We start from the raw sequence: 16,633 nt of genomic DNA, 5'->3' as shown, positions 1-16,633 counted from the left end.
GTTGCCTAGTACACTGAGAGCAATGCTGTATTTTATGTATTTGAAACTACTTTAAACCTGAAGCTGTACACTAGTTATATATAATCCATCTTGAAACCAAAGGGTAGTGTAAATTTTGCTTTGGTGCAAAGTCAACAGCTATTGAACAGCATATAAAAACTTCCACACAACAAATATATATACACCTAAAAACCACCTGTGCATGGGGGATGCAATCTCTTGTACTGCTTTTGCAATTTGAATAGCCTACACACATTTCTTTATTAAAGTAGTAGTGTTCAAGTATCAGAAAAGCACTTATAAAGAACCAAATGAGAAAATCCACTCCACTTTATGGCCTTCAGCAAGTAGCATTGCAGCCATAACTCTGAACAATGCACAATCAATGAGCAACCTCTGCCTTATCTGTCTCACACACACAGTACATCTTAATACTCATTTGTTACTTTTAACCATTTTATTTGGTGACAAATTTACATATGTACATATAAAATATGTACAAAAGCCATGTTGATACATGACTTATTTAATACCCATGAGCAGATAAAGAACTAAATACCAAGGTCAGTTTGAATATTTGGAAAACCATGCCACTTCCCATTGTAGGCCAGGCATATGTAAATATGAATAAATGAACATACATACCCAGAAATGTGTAAATATAGACACCACCCCCCTCATGTTCAGTGGAATTTGTCTTCACATCTCAGAAACAAACAAAGTATCCACACTGGTCTTATGCATCACTATAGCAATTGATCTACCCTTAATATAAAAAAAGCAAAAAACCCCACTGTGGCTGCGCAACTATAAATGATAAAAGGTAGAAGGGAAAAACAAACAAACAAACAAAAAACATTTACAAAAGCTGTCAAAACAGAACAGAAACCATTTTTGCAACCAAAACTACTCATGGATTTGTTAAATGCAAAATTAGCTAAACCGAGATTTTCAGATGTGGGGAAATGGTCAGAATGAGTCAAGCAGACAATTACATAACTTGAGTTTAATCATGGCACTGCTTATCCTCACATATGAAGGGTATCAGAAGACTTATTCCCAGCGCAGTGTTTTCACTCATTCATATTTAGTGTTTTAATGGTCAGCATTCCTGCTGTAAATGCTATGGATTATAAAAAGTACTGAGAAAACCACAAATGGCTTAATGGATGGCTGGGTCAGGCAGGGATAGATCACATTCACACAGAACACTGTTACTGCCCACTCATGACTGTATCAAACAGCTCGTTTCATTACTGTGCTCAAAAGAAAAGTAAAAAAACAACACAAACCTCTGAATGCAAGAGCTTCATTTGAACAAATATCGCATTCCGTATGGAGCATCACATTAAATATCCATACACCCCCCCGCCTCCATTTACATGAAGAAGAGGGGAAAGACAGCAAGAGGACTGACACAAAAGGGTCAGTCTTGCCATACCGTATTCATAGCACATGCAGGAAGAGACTTGAATTCTAAAGATTTCACAGAACGCAAAGGCAAGAAAAAAAGAAAAAAAAAAAGTTGCGATAACAACTGATAAATGATTGCCTTTTTGCAATACGATCGGCCATCATTCTTAACGGAACTGCAGGGCCATTATTGATAAATCAAGTAATATTAGTTTTAATATACATTTACAGGCATCAATCTACATTTCTTTTTTTTCCCCCTTTTCTTTTTTCATTTGGGAGGGTCGCACATCCAACTAAGGCTCATTTCTGAAAGTGCATTAAGAACATGCTTCTGTCAGCCAAACTGAAGCACACATGGAGAAGTAAAGCTCCTGATATCTTATTACATGTATCTAATTAGTCCAATAAATCCACCAAGTTCACCAGGTCTCCGGCTTGGAGTTTTCTACTTCCGGTGAGCTTCAACAGGGATTCCTGGAAGGAAAAAAAAAAAAAAGACAGACAAAGTGCACACAAAAGGTTAAACCACATGCATTAAAAAGGGATTGGCATTGTCCAACTCCTATTGGGTAAGATGTCCTACCGTTTACTCCCCAGGTCCAGGAACACCGTTTGCAGGGTCGTCAGTCCCACCAGGACCCATGGAACTGGCCATTTGTAGGCTACGCGTTACTGGCCCGCCCACCCTCTCCCGCACCCTCACAGAAAAGCGTTCCTCCTTCTTGGACTGCACCTGTGGTTTCATCTCCACCTCCTTCTTTGGAGCTGCATCTTTCCCGGCACGTGGGGGTTTCTGAGCAGGCTTTGCTGCCGGCTCCTCCGCGAGTACCGGTGCCAAAGGCACCGGAGATTGCCTGCTGCTCTTTCTGCCTTTCTTGCTTTTGTGGACTGGGCTGTCCACGCTGGAAGCAGGTCTCTTGGCGCGCACCTGAGAAGCCCCCACTTTACCCCGGCTTGCCGAGACATCACTTTCTAGCGGCTCCGAGCTACGGGCCCTAGTTTTCCCCAGTGGCCTCGTTGGCTGGCCTGTTCCAGGCTCCTGTTTGATTTCAGAGTCTGTGGCTCGACTACGGAGTTTCATGTTTTTGTCTTGAGGCGAAAGCACTCCTTTCTTTTTCTTAGCAACAGGTTTCTGAGGACAACTGCATGCGATGTGCTTTGTGAGGCTGGCCGGGTACGTAAATTCTCGACTACAGTAGGGACAGACGTGGACATCCGGCACCTCGTCTTTCACCTGGGCGGGGGTTTTCCTTACCGAAGCAGCAATGGCCTTGTTCTTCTGGGATATTGCCTTCTGCACAAGTTGGTTCTTCTTCTTGTTCAGGGCAGTCATTTTCATCTTGGATGGCATCTCCTGGATGAAGTTGAGCCTCTTGGGTTGACCCATCCTACGGAAGGTGTTCTGTCCTACGCCAGCAGCCGATACTGCTGCATGCCGCATGGCGCCATTCAAAGGCGGTTTAACTATCTGCCTGAGAGGAATGGGGTTCTTCTTGGGAGTGTACCGCCTCTTATCACTTGCGTTGGCACAGGCCAGAATGTGTTTGTGGAGCTCAGGCATGTTGTCGAAGCTGTTGCCACACTTGGTGCACCTGATTGCTGTGCTGAACGTCTGAGGGATGTTGTGGGTGGTGAAGTTAGTTGCAGAGACTATCTCTCCAGCAGGCGTTCGGTTATGGTAAGGGAAGGGGGGAGGCTTGAAGCTGGGGTAGTGCTGATTGATGCCAAGGCGGACGTCCGGCCCTTTGGGTTTTCCAGCCTCAGAGGCCATAATCTTTATTGTAGTGTACAGCTCTTCCGTGGGGTCCTCTTGCCCAGTGACATCATCACCGGCTTCCTTTTTAACTTCGATGCCATCGCATACTCCAGAATAATCCAGAGAGGCATGGTCGGCAGTCATGTCAGGAGCTGAAAGCGTGGAACTCTTCTCCACCTCCGCCTGAGCTGGATCCGTGTAATTCTGAGGCCGGAGTTTGCCATTTTCAACTGAAGTGTGATCGCAGCTCTGGCCGGGGTGCAGGTCGCTCTGGTGTTGCTGGAGGTTGCAGAGGAAAGCAAACTCTTTGGAACAGACAGAGCAAACATAGATCCTCCCCACACCATGGAGAGAGGAACGGTGCTCCAACAGGGCTGCTGCGTTTCCAAATAACTGCACGCAGAACTCGCACTTGAAAGGTCGTTCGGTTGCATGATCTATAATATGGCTGCTAAGTTCCTTAATGGAGTTAAAAGGCTCCTCGCAGACGTTACACACAAAGCTCTTGACAAAGGTGTCCTGCTCCAAAGTGTCTGCCACATCAGGAGTCTTTGCTGGAGATCTGGCCAAGGCTGCTGCTGATGATATGCCATTGGCGCTAGGCAGAATTTCAACCGTCTTTTTAACTGTTACAGGTTCATCAACACCTGTGCCCTTCCCAGCTAACGGCCCTATATAAGAAGTTTGACAATCTGTCACTAAATTGTGAGAAGAGGGAGAGAGTGTTTTTGCATTAGGACACAAATGTACCGGAGAGCGAGAGGACTGTGGGTTTTGTCCCACCTCAGCTTTAATATTGAGGTCTTGAGGCAAAGTTACATCAAACTGGCTGGTGTTGGAGTCAATTCTCCTTTCATAGGAAGAAACCACATTGTTTGCATTTTTTAGTATATTAAGCTTAGAATCAGAGGTGGAGCCCTTAAGTAGTGTTTCAGTTTCGGTGTCTGAAATGGAATCTGCTTTACAACGTATTTTTACATCCTGAGGACTCGAAGGCAGTGCATCGGTTGTAGGGTTTAACTGTTCAGCAGTTTGGTCCAAGTCATCATCATTCAAAGATAAAGAATCACTGCATGTTTCTGTTACAATAGGGGGCCCTGGTGTTTCCTCCATCACATGGTCGACAGGTTTGGGAGACAATTTAGGAAAAGAACAGTCTGAAGATGGAGCAAGAGGCGGAGGTGAAGGGACAGAGGGCAGAACAGGGGGTGGGGGTGTGGAAGAGGCCTGGCTGGAGATGGACGGGGAGGAAGGATTCATGATCACAGGGGTCAGGGAAGGTGGGGAGGCAGATTCACAGGGAGGCGGCTCTGAATTAGAACACGGACTGGATGGGGAGACACTCGCAGCGCTGGCCGGAGACAAGGAGGCGTCTGGGCTTCCGAGGCTAGGACAGCCCTCCTCTGCAGAGGCACTCAATCCAGTGTATTCGTTCATTAAGACTTTCTCCAGCATGCTGGTATTGGGTTTCTTTCTCTTGACATGCGCCTGTACCAATATGCTCGCTTTCGTCTCATGGTCAGCTGCACCTTTACGATGCACGCTCAAATCCAGCACCGACTCTCCAGGCCCTTTGCTTACGTCGCTGTCTTTTTTAGCAACAGCGCTGGAAAGGTCAAGGGGCTGCTGATTGCAAGAATTGCCTCCACTTATCGAAGCTGACCAGTCCTTTCCAGGGGGACTCATGGAGTCTCTCTGATCTTTGCTGGATATGCTCCAGGACTGGATCACACTATGGCTTTCAACCTTCGGCACCTTGAGAAGTAGCGAATCTCCAGTTTCAGAGTTGGAGCTCTCGGAGGGGCTGCTTTGCACGGGTGTGAGAGGAGAGCCAGTCCTTCTTTTAAATCTCCCTTGAGCAGCAGGCAAAGAGGTTATGGAAAGTGGGGTAGTCAATCTACGGCTATCTGCTATTAGGGCCAGTGAAGACTTTTGACTGTCCTGGGCCTGCAGAAGCTGTTTCAATTTAGGAGAAAGATAAATGGCTTTCTCTTTCTGAAAGGCCAACGTCTCTGTGGATTGGGGGAAGACGCTGCTACCCAATAAAGGTGAAGGGGAAGAGGAGGTAGCAGCAGTAGATGATACAGTTTCAGATTCCATTTTCACTGCAGGAAGAAGTGGTGGGGTAGAAGTTCTCCTTTTGGAAGTTGACTGAGTGGGCAGTGAAAGCTCTTTCACGGGGCTAGGCCGTGTTTCAACTTTAAGGACCTGATTTATTTGGTTAGGATTCAAGATGACTGCATCGAGTCCGAAAAGTGCGGCAGCGTTCGAGTCGACCTCTATCACTTCACAGCCGCTGTCTGAGCTCGTGGACAGGATCTTCCCATCAATGTAAAGGCTGAGGTTCTCCGAGATGTTCCTGGAGATGTCGACCATGCCTTCCTCTCGTTCGCCCTCATCCTCCGTGTCCACGCTGGGCACGTAGGTGGGTGGTGGGCTGGAGGTCGGAGATGTAGTCCCAAGTGCTCCAGCACGGCCCTGCTCCAGCTGCTGGGCCGATCCGTCCTGCAGGAGAATGCCTTTCCTCCGAACACCTTTTGGCATGAGATGGCGCTCGTGAATTCTGCGCTGGTGCCGGCGCATGTTGGTATGTGTGCCGAAGGCCTTGTTGCAGTATTTGCAAGGGTGCACTTCTTTCGACTCCTCAATCTCGTCTAAAACAAAAGGTGGGTCAGACTCCGCCCCCATATCTTTAGTCGACGCGCCAGAGCCTGGCTGAGGGGGACCGTTGCGTGAACTCATAATGGTGGGACACGGAGAGGTCACAACATCAGAGGTAGGAGAGTTGCTGAACCCAGAGGGACTGAGGAGAAGCACCGTTCCTGACAGCGCCCCCAGCCTTTTCAGGCCTTTGCTCCCACTCTCGTGACGTCTTTCGTGCCTTCGCCTGCCTACCTGAGAGCCAAAGGGCTTGGAGCAGTACCTGCATTTGAAGGTGTTGGTCTGGTGGTTTGCCATGGTGTGAATGTGAGTGTGGCGCTCCAAGCCTTGTTTGGTGGAGAAATGGCGTTCACAGTGCTGACAAGGGTGGGTTTCACCCTGGGCATCGTCATCAAGATCGGGGTCGCCTTCAGCATCTAACTCACGAAACACTAGCGAGGACTCGCGTTCGCAAAAAATACTCTCCGAGCTTTCCTTGACGGGGCTGTTGGGAGCCAACTGTGGGTGAGGCTGTTCACTGCTGTTCTCAAGCTCCGCCTCATCAGGGCGTACTGGGCTGTCATGTGGGCAGAGCAGCTGTAGTTCACCTTGATCTGCCTCCTCTGCACCCTTCTGCTCCTTCACTGCTGTCGGCACCGGAGAGGAGTCCTTGGTCTCTTTGGAGGTTGAGTAGGAAGCACACTTCTCCTGGGCCGGCTGTGTGGATGCAGAGGGTCTCTCTTCCTCTATGCTCGCGCCTTATAGAATGAAAGAGAAAAAAAAAGTTTTACTTTTACTCTGTAATGACAAAGGGCATGTGCCTGAAATCACCAGTTTTAATATGCATTTGTTTGCTAAATGAAGGTCCAGAAAGAATAAAACATCTTCAGAAATTGACTGCAAATTAACCAACCTTCCTTTATGTCACTCATCTCAGTGACTGTAGGTTTAGCTGCACTCGATGGCTTATGCCCAGATAATCTTCCCAAACCAGCCCGTCGAGCTTTTTCCAACAGCTTCTTTCTTGCTGTACAGGAAACACTTAGAATCACTTTCAATAAAGAACAACTATTTCTTTTCACTATGCACTGTGAGGCCAAGCAAACCTCCAACTCTGCGTCTGAACCAATAAACACAGGCGGTAAAACAAAGCAGGCTCCTGCCCGAATACTGATGCACGTTACTGGCATTGTGACACCTGCAAGACTTCAGACAAAAGAATTTCAACCTGTTTTTTTTTTTTGTTTTTTTTTTTTTTTAAAGCTGTTGCTTTTTTAAATCCTCAAGGCAACAAAACCCGCCTGACTGCTGTGACAGTAGTGTGAAATGAACATCTGATCTTTGCTTCCTATAGAGTTGTTTTGTTTTGTTTGTAGTAGAGTTAGCCATTCAAAATTTAACTTGTTTAACTATAAGGATCCATTTGTAAAAATAATCTAGCTCAAGGACATTTTAATATAGGCATAAGCCTCAAGGTTTTCACTCATAAAATGTGTCAAGAAAACAGAGCCTGCTGCTATCAGCTGGTGCCACTATGACAAGGTCATTTGTCAGCATCCTATACAAAGCCTGATTAATAAAAGAGAAGCAAGCTCCCACCTCAGTCTGACTACAGTTGTGAAATATCCACTGTGCTGTCTATATCTTCAAGTAAGAAGATCATGAGCCTCTCTTTAGGCCATACTTTTTTGTAGCCACTTGAAGAAAAAATTCACCCAGTTAGATACAACATGCATTTGGTGCAGGCTTGCAGCTCTCAGCTCCTCTTAATTCACTTATACTAATGAAGGGTTACATTATATGATTAACAAGAAATCTTTCATATTTAAAAACACTCCAATATCATACTAACCTTCAACCTGGGTTGAAGCAAAGGCATTCAAAGCCAATAGTGAATAGCTCCCAAATCTCTCATTCCTGACGCAATCCGCATAGTCACACGTGGATGTAGGATATTCCTGTCTTGTTCTGTATAAGGCACGTGAACGACCACCTTTACAGCCCGGGCGGCCCTGGGACCACCGCGCGCGACTTACGCTGCAAATGTGAGCCGTTTCAGTGACTTTTAGCGCACAGCCGCTTAGCAAGGACGACGCAACTGGTGGCGGCTGGCCTACAAATGCCCTCCTTTTTGAGAACCAGCCAACCTAGCTCACCGAATGGCATTACCACAACCAATGCTCAACTGTGCATGGCCAGGAATAAAAAGTAAACCGGGTGTCCTTTTCCTGGCATGTTGACGGTTAGCCATCGCCGTTTTGACACACGTATCCAACTTTGTAAACTTGACCAAAGCCGACTTTGGTCGTCCAGATGGGCCTCATGACTAGACCAGGGTTTGTGTGGCGTTTGTCAGAGTACCTCAACCAGGGGCTTATTCTCGGCGTATTTATTTAATCAGCTGTGGATTTCAAGCCCCCCGAAGTAAATTTGAGCCGAACGATCACATCAACGGACAGACGGCGGAGAAAAGTACAGCCACACCTGCCTTTTCATATTTAACAGAGCGAAATGAAGGACGAGAGGGAGAGAGACTGTCGCACATCGTAACTCATTTCTCTAGCTGGCTACTGGGATCATTTGTTTATGATTTATTTTCTCATCCGGACTGCCGAAGAAAGGTCACTGTTCTGACAGGATCTCAGCTAAGCTAAACTAAGATAAGCTAACCGTGTAGGGACTAGCCTGTCGGCACGAAACTGTTTTACAGAAAAATCTGTGAATTTGTGTTTTCATAAGAAAATACAAGTTAATTTCGCTCCAGGAGCCTCGTCGGACGCGTCCAGCTCCTCGTCCAGCTCGCCAGGTTAGCTCAAGGCTAGCAAGGCTAGCCAGGCTATTGACGCTAGCGCCTTCTCAGCTGCGAAGGGAGCACAAGTGCACAGATCCGTGTCCGTTTCGGCGTGTTGTTGGCGCTGTGGCGCGCAGAAAGGCTCATTTCGTCGGCGGTAAACCAGAGCTTACCTCGCTTCGCTCTCGGTGGATGTTTCTTGTTCAGGTTACTGGTCCTTTCTTCCTCCAAGGCAGCTGCTATCTCGGGGCTGTCTTCCCCATTGTACCACACCAGCAATTCATCGTCGGGCCTGATTGGCTGAGGGGAGCGACGTTTGCGAGAAGGACCAATCGCAGGTCAGCTCATTGGTCAGTGAAGGGAAATACTATATAGGCCTTGACGCACTGACATGCATTTACTATTCAAGGCTTGTGTTAGCCGCCTCGCGCGCACACACACACACACACACACTACTGACTTTTTACATTATGAGACGTCTGAACATTTTAAACAATCATCTTCAGTTGCAGTGACTAAATTAGATTTAAAAGTAAAATACATGTTGGAGATTATAATAAACCAACTTCAGGCAACGAGTATAAACTTAATGAATATCTGCAGTTTTACTGAGCACGCCCTCATTAGTTCTTAAACTTCCTAAAATGCAGTCTATATTACATTATGTGTCATTAAATAAAATGCAGAGTATTAGTAAATATATAAAGGTAGTCTAAGGGATCCTACCCTCAACACTTTGTAGTAAATAGCTCTGTTGATTTCCAAGGGAAACAGGTTCTGCTCTTGGGAAGATCGTGCCCAGTTCACATAACGTAACCAGTTTCCCTTCATGGGGTCTGTGGCATCCACACACATCCATCCTCTGGTTGGGAAATATACCTTAAAGGTAATCACATTTTTTGAACAGTTACAAGGCAGTGGGCTTTGCAGCTGGAATATGTACACACTGGTGCAGATTACTAAATAAAGGAAACACCAACAAGAAATGTATTAAATGGTTGGTAGGCAAAAACTACAAGAACAGATTATTATTATTATTGCCATGAAATAGATATTGCATATCTCTAGAACACTAGTTGGATGTTGTATCCTTTGGTGGTGATGGTTGATAAGGGGAGAGTCTTCTTTTATATGTTTTATTATCCCAGGCCACAGGTAAAGTCTTAACATCACTGCTTTGCAATCTTTAAGCTTACCTCCCACATGTAAACATTGCTGGTCACTTGAGACCTCTTCTTCCTCTCTCCTACAAATGGTCCAAACCTCTTGCCTTTAGGAATTAGTCTAGATGCCCAGACACCTGAAGAGTGCAGCACATCAAGAAAAAAGATTCATGTTTTAATTCTTCAGGGACCCCCCAGGCCATATACCTTGTTGTCATATGGTAGCCTGTCCAAGACCGGGTTTATATTAATACTCCTAGCTGTCAGGCTAACTGAAAAGATATGCATTATTATATAGATCCATTTTTATATAGATCCATTTTAAGAGAGGTTATATCAATGAAACATTTAGTGTACTATAGTCATCTTTCTCTGAAGATCAATATCTGAAAAATGTTTAAAAAAACAAAACAAAAACAGACTGCCAGCAATGGCTGGCAAAAATTCAAAGAAAGGTAATCCTACATCCCTGAGGTCAGATTCATTCCCGCTTCCTCCTTCAGCTCTAAACACAAGGGGGATAAATCAGGAACTAGCAGAGAGCAGAAACACTTCTACTGTCCATAGTTTCATTAGTTTTATTTTGTGTTTGTTTTAGCAGAGGAACATGCTGGTGCCAATGAAGGAACCAAAAAAAAAATCACTGCGCTCGTTCTCTCATGCAGACATTTCCAAACCTGACCCACCTATACGGTTTGGGCAGACAGCCGAGGAGCCCAGCCTCATGCTGTCTGGAAGCCCTCTCCACACGTGGGCCGGAATGTCATCCAAGGTTTCATATGGCCCCCCAGATACAGCCATTACCATCTCGAGGGGGGAAAAAAACCAACATGTTGCATCATCTGCACATATAATACTAGAACAATACACGCACATGCTGGGAATGGAGAGTAGCCCAGGATACGCTACATTTTATTCATTTGAACAGTGTGCCATACCTGCAAATATCACTTCAGTTGAGCTCAGCAAGTTGCATTTATCACATAAGCTCTACAAGCGTGAAGCAGCTATAGTTAAGGATAGTCAGCCACAGCACACCAGGTAAGAGAAGTCCTCTGTTTCCCCTCATTCGCTGCGGGACCAGACAGACATGTTTTACAGACAGATCAACAGATAATGCAGTGAATTCAATACACATGTTATTTTTTCTTTGTGGCTGCACATAAAAGTACATTACCTAAAATCACTAGCAGATGTTTCAAACATGATTGTAAGAAGCTGTATTGTTTTGAGGTTTGTTTTTTTTTTTGTATTAAGGAAGCATGAACACAAGCACAGTTTGTCCATCCTTCATTTCACAAAGTGTCTCTCAATTAACCTGGAGGCTTGGGGAAGACACACCCGCAGAGAAAGACAAGGGTGCCATTTTCTATTGGACAGCATTGACAGTTGGTGCAAAGTAACCAAGAGATCTCTCTTCATGAACCTCTGAGCAGACTGGGCTGTCTGTTGCACAGGAGCAGATGCCTGCGCAGACAGACAGGTGGACGGAAGGCAGATGCTGTTGATTACTACAGAGACTGTCCAGGTCACAGCAGTCATTACATGCCTTCCGTGATCATTCCTGCATCAGACCAAATCCTAACAAAGCCACCTGCCCACCTGAACGGCAAACCTGTACCATGTTCCAATCAGCTCCTACAGAGACACATACTATATCTCATTTCATTACCGCCAATAGTCCAAAATTCCATTTCACGCTGCACAACAAATGGAGCAGCAATGTTTTCACCTTTGGGTAAAAATTAACTCGATTATATGGATCTTTTAAACTTCTTCATAGCTGAGGCTAACAATGGTCAATTCTATTGTTGCAAAAGCTTGTGATTAATCTTACCCAAACCAATTTGGCTTATATTGTAGTTACTGTATCGTGGTGCACCAGCCTCTGACCCGTAGAGACACACCTGCCATACATCGTTAATCGTCATGGGCGTGTAAGATATGGAAGACCCACACCATCACCTTTTTGGCTATTGTAGAGAGACACGTTCACATATTAGTGTGTCAACTAACTGCCAGCAGGACCACACAAATGTTAAGGAGAGTGGGGGAAAATCGCGTAGACACCTTGCTGTTTTACTGTTAACGTCTGGACCTCAGAGATGGATCCTTGCTTCACACCCATACACAGACTCTCACACCACTGAGACCAAGAAATCAACTCAAAGCCATTATAACACCATTTACTATGCTGCATTTCTGCAAATTACTAAATAAATGTTACTTACAATATAACCACGTGAGCTTCAGCAGAGAAATTACAAACAGACGTGGTTACTAGTTTGCTAGATCAACGAAGTGATGAGAACAGACTAAGAGCGTAACTAATACCTACAAGTGAAAGGCCTTAAATTAGGAACTCTTCATTCTTCCCCTTAAACTGATTGACTGATTACATTTCTTTTTGCACCATGTGTGTATATTTAAGAAGCCTTGAACCAAGTCTGATCTTCACGTTAGTGCAAGCACCAGGTCTTCTCTGAGGTTACCTTGTCAGGTTCTCCCTCAACAACCAGAGCATCGTAAGTTCACCTTCATTACAGACACAGGACGAATCGTGAACGGTCGCTATCACGCGAGGATCCCGGACCTCGTTACGAACATCAGTCATTTAATTCATGAAGGATCGATAACTCTGCATTTCATACCGCGAGTGATTTATTTGGATGCATCTAAGAATCGAAATGAAAACGTATCGTGATGGTTAAGACCGGGCCACGGCAAGCGTTACGGAATTAAAGGAAGCCGTTTCATTGCGGTCAGATCTTTGTTAACACCGGTGGCCGTGTCACAAAGGAAGCAGCAGTCTCCTCGCCCAAACCTCCAAACGGAGCTAGACTAGAGCTTACAAACGATTCAAGACGTGTCGAGATCATCCGGCATGACATGATTTAGGAATTGAGAGGGGGAAAAAATATGCGCTCAACATTACTGTGATTAACCTCCAAAATGATTCAAGGCAAATTATCTTAGCTCTCCAAATCTAGACGCGGTGCGAGTTCAAAAGCATGAGTGTGTTCTCCAAATGTTCTGCTTCACACCAGACTTTGGTGGATGTTCATGAATATACTCGTTCTGTGATCATTCGTGAACATGCATCAGTTAGCGGGTCAAGGTTGTGGTTGTGCGTCCCGACTTTTTAAAAAACAAAACACACGCTGATTTCGCAGAAAATGCTCCTCCAACCCTCACACCTCCAACCTGCGGCACACCGTACAAAGGAAAGTTTTTGCGGTGGTTTCACAGGGTCGCAGATGGCTCTGAACGCCGGCGGGACGCGCATGTTTTATTGTTACCCTCATCTCGCCCGGTCCGGAGTGCACAAACCGACGCAACTCCAACCCGAGCAAGGTGTTTGCAAAGCCACGCAGAGGAGCGCTGTGCTGGCAGGAATAATAACGCGTACACACACACTTACCTGTAGTTCCGACCACCGCTGGGTAGTTTTTTGGCTTTACCTGCTCTCAATCTGCTGAAAATGGCGGCTGGAGACGGGAGCTTTGCGCTTCCCCGGCGTGAGTCCTCGGCCGGGCGGCAGGACCGAGGGGCAAGCAGTCCGCACAACCACCAGGCTGGGGCATAGGGGCAAGTGAGCGGGCAGCGTAGCCTCCGTATTCAGTGTGGTTAAAGGAGCCCCAAAAGACGGGTGTAGTTTGTATAGCAACTTTAGTGGTTTGTTTTAGTGTGCACAGCGACCCTTCTTGCACGCCGCTGTTTTTGAAGACTTGATGAGCTATAGAAACGGTTATAAATCCGTTTATTCAACGTCCACGCCGGCCCATCTTCATACTGAATGCTGCCAAATTCGCCCCCCTTTGGCCTTTCATTTACCACGTGTAATGTGGGTTTGCTGAGCGTTTCATATACTGGATTATACCAAACACAGGCATTAGAGTTAACCGCAAATGAATTTTCAAACGACACTATCAGAGTTGCAAGAAAGTGCGGGTGATTTGTTTGTTTGTTTTTCATCATTTATAAGAAATTTGATAACCTTTTAACACCTGCGTTCATCTGATAGTGGACTGCAGAAGCCCGACAGTGCTTTGTACTTAAAGGAGTAGAAAGAGAAAAGAGGGTCTGTTTAAGATTCCCTTAAGTCGAATGTCTTTGTTAACAAGAACTTTGCGAAAAAATAAATAAAACATTTAATCGCAGACTACTGAAGTTTTTCATGGTAATTATTTTATTAAAATACATTAGCCTCTCAGATTTTTAAAATATACACTTGTTTATGCTGTCTTTTTTTTTTGGTGGTGGTGTTTGTCTTTTTGATTTATTTTTTCCTATCACCGTTCTGTTTCACTTGTTAAGTGTGATTACTTATATTGGCCACTGGAGGGCAATATTGCTTGAAGTCCTGAGTGTTTCTTTTATGTAAGTCATGATAATTTTACTTCAAACGCAACAGTTAAGACAGAATTAGACGTGCCAGCTGCAAGATGTATGTATAATTTAGACATTTCAACAAACATTTGATGATGATAATATGTTTAAGGTCATGGTATTCATATATTTTTCCAATCAAGGGTATTTGACAGAAATTAGGAAATGTGCAATGTTTAAAGTTGTTTGGTACCAAATCTACCCAACTGTTTCCTGTGCAAAGTTGTCTGGATATTAGAATGTGCAATTAATCCTATTAGATGTTTGTGATTGACCAATCATATAATCCAGATGACAGGAGAAACCAATAACATGATCCAGAGATTTTTAAACATGGAAACCTCATTCTTGGTTACATACTAACCATGCAAACGCCACACACATCCTTGTCTGTCCTCAGAAGACTGTACCTGTAGTCTCCAGTGATTGAATTAGCCTACACCATGTTGCAAGAGAGAGAGAGAGAGAGAGAGAGAGAGAGAGAGAGAGAGAGAGAAAATTATCAAACAAGCAAAAAACTGTTTTTAAAAAGCAAAAATTAATTAGGAAATTAAAAATCAATCAATTATCTCTACAATCTACTACCTTTTCACCTTCTCTTTTTGGACCAATGATATGAATGAATGATTCTCTGATTTCATTCATCTTCTCCTATTTCATCCGTTTCGGTGTCTTTCACCTGATTCATGTTCAGTCTAAACACACTTAACAGGTCTTAAAACAGAAAGATTACAGATTCAGACTATAGAGAGCCTGAAGGTGGTAACTGGTGCAATTACATAAGAATACGAATAAAACTGAGTTACTGTTATAGGATGACTGAGCCTTGACATTAATGAATCTAGTGGGGACTGAATAGAAAATGAGGGTAAAAGCAAGTGAAGGAACGCAAACCATCTTCATCGGAACTGTAGTGCTGTCCTCGACCCAGATCCCGACCCAGTGAGAGAGACAAGTGAGGAAAATAAGATGTGCCAGAGTTGGGTCCTCAGCAGATACTCAGGACCAGTTTCTTGGATAACAAGATCAGCTTCCACTGGAAAAAGCTCCCTCTTCAGTAGTTTCATCAAGGACATTTTCTTCCTCAGTCTCAAACAGAACAGTAAGGACAGAGTGGTCTCAGCCATCTTCCTCAGGGGGCAACTTCCATAGACTCAGCCTCCACTAGTACAGTAAGGACTGGTTTTTACCAGGGCAGCTGCAGAGAAAGCTTGGATCCGAGTGCTGCATGAGCAGCCTCAACGCAAAAGCAGTAAGAAACATCTCCTCTGGGTCAGGACACATCTCCTCTGGGTTAGGAGACACCTCAGGGTCAGGAGACAGCTCCTCTGTGTCAGTTTCTCCAGTGGATGGTACCTTTGCAACAGGGTCTAAACAGGGTTTAAACCTAAAGATGGATTAAAGTTACAATGGGTTTAAAACTAAAGAGGTATTTAAGTTAAGATGGGTTTAAGCTTCACTGGGTGATGACACAGCTACACCGTTAGTCTCACTGAAATTTGGTCCATGTAGATTGCCCAAAAGGTCAGCAGGGCTGAAGGGCTGTGTAATTCTGCTGATTGTGACGGGAGACATGCATACTTATTGCAAACTTGCAGAGTCTCCACTTGGGATGCAGGATCCAGCAGCCTTTGCACGGATGTGACAACATAAATTAAAATTTGATAACATGTTTAAGATTTGATCTTTGTTAACAGTTGACTGGCTATGACATTGTAACTTATTCGGTAATAAAATACACACCTCTAACCAGACCTGGAGGGGAGGAGCCTGATCCGGTAACGAACCCTCTGCCTCACGGTGCCAGCAGTGCTTATCGAGTGCCCAATAACGTAAATAAGAACAACAGTGTTAGCTGTGTTCATCTTGCGTCCAGTGTCCTAGATCGGTATTGATGTTGCCCAGGGAGGCGAGCCGAGTTGTAGTCTCGCGTCCCTGCGGCCTCACAGCTGCTATGAGACGATGTTGGCCACGTCAGTAAACGCCGCAGAAGGAAAGTCCAAAAACCGTGAGACTGGAGATTTAGATTCTGCATGTTGTGCTGTCCTTGTTGTACTCGTCACTCTCGGTCACAGGACATGTACAACTTTTTACGCCCTGCCAGGAAAAGGCCTCAACTATAGGAGACGAGGGAAACGTGATATTACTGACACACAGAGGAGCTGAAGAAACGTCGTTTATCCACACAGGTGAACGGTGAGGAACAGAACGCAGGAATTTTCTAATGACTTTTATGATGGAGGATGTCGGAGTGTGTTGTAACGTTTGTCAGCACTCGGTAGATTAGAAGACAGGTGCTGTCGTTTTGACTTGAAGCACAAAAACAGGACAAACGGTTTCTGTAAACCACACGGTAAACACACTTCGCCCCTGTAGTCGCAGTGGTGTGTCAATGGTTAAAGTACGCGACTAGTAATCAGAAGGTTGCCCGTTCAAGTCCCACCGTCGCCACTGTCGGTCCCTGAGCAAGACCCTTAA

General features: G+C 45.0%; 1 protein-coding gene across 3 annotated transcripts; it reads right to left on the bottom strand.

Annotated features, from left to right (window-relative positions):
• Positions 1–438: 438 nt before the first annotated feature.
• On the bottom strand, positions 439–8,876 carry prdm2b (PR domain containing 2, with ZNF domain b). Of its 3 annotated transcripts, none has more exons than XM_027003123.3 (4): positions 8,777–8,876; positions 6,726–6,839; positions 2,000–6,570; positions 439–1,890 (listed from the first exon to the last, which is right to left on the bottom strand). In XM_027003123.3, exons 2-3 carry the CDS (start codon positions 6,742–6,744, stop codon positions 2,003–2,005), a joined length of 4,587 nt encoding a protein of 1,528 aa, XP_026858924.3. In that variant the 5' UTR covers positions 6,745–6,839; positions 8,777–8,876; the 3' UTR covers positions 439–1,890; positions 2,000–2,002. The 3 variants fall into 3 exon arrangements, with proteins under 3 accessions (XP_026858924.3, XP_081561754.1, XP_081561755.1); XM_081705628.1 differs by lacking the exon at positions 8,777–8,876 and adding an exon at positions 7,665–8,770; XM_081705629.1 differs by lacking the exon at positions 8,777–8,876 and adding an exon at positions 7,412–7,622.
• Between the last annotated feature and the right edge of the window lie 7,757 nt (positions 8,877–16,633).

The sequence above is a fragment of the Electrophorus electricus genome, chromosome 22 (assembly GCF_041902795.1).
Source record: "Electrophorus electricus isolate QZ-2024a chromosome 22, ASM4190279v1, whole genome shotgun sequence".
NCBI classification, from domain to species: domain Eukaryota; kingdom Metazoa; phylum Chordata; class Actinopteri; order Gymnotiformes; family Gymnotidae; genus Electrophorus; species Electrophorus electricus.
The sequence above is the reverse complement of the archived record's forward strand: the minus strand, read 5'-3'. Positions and strand labels throughout refer to the sequence as shown.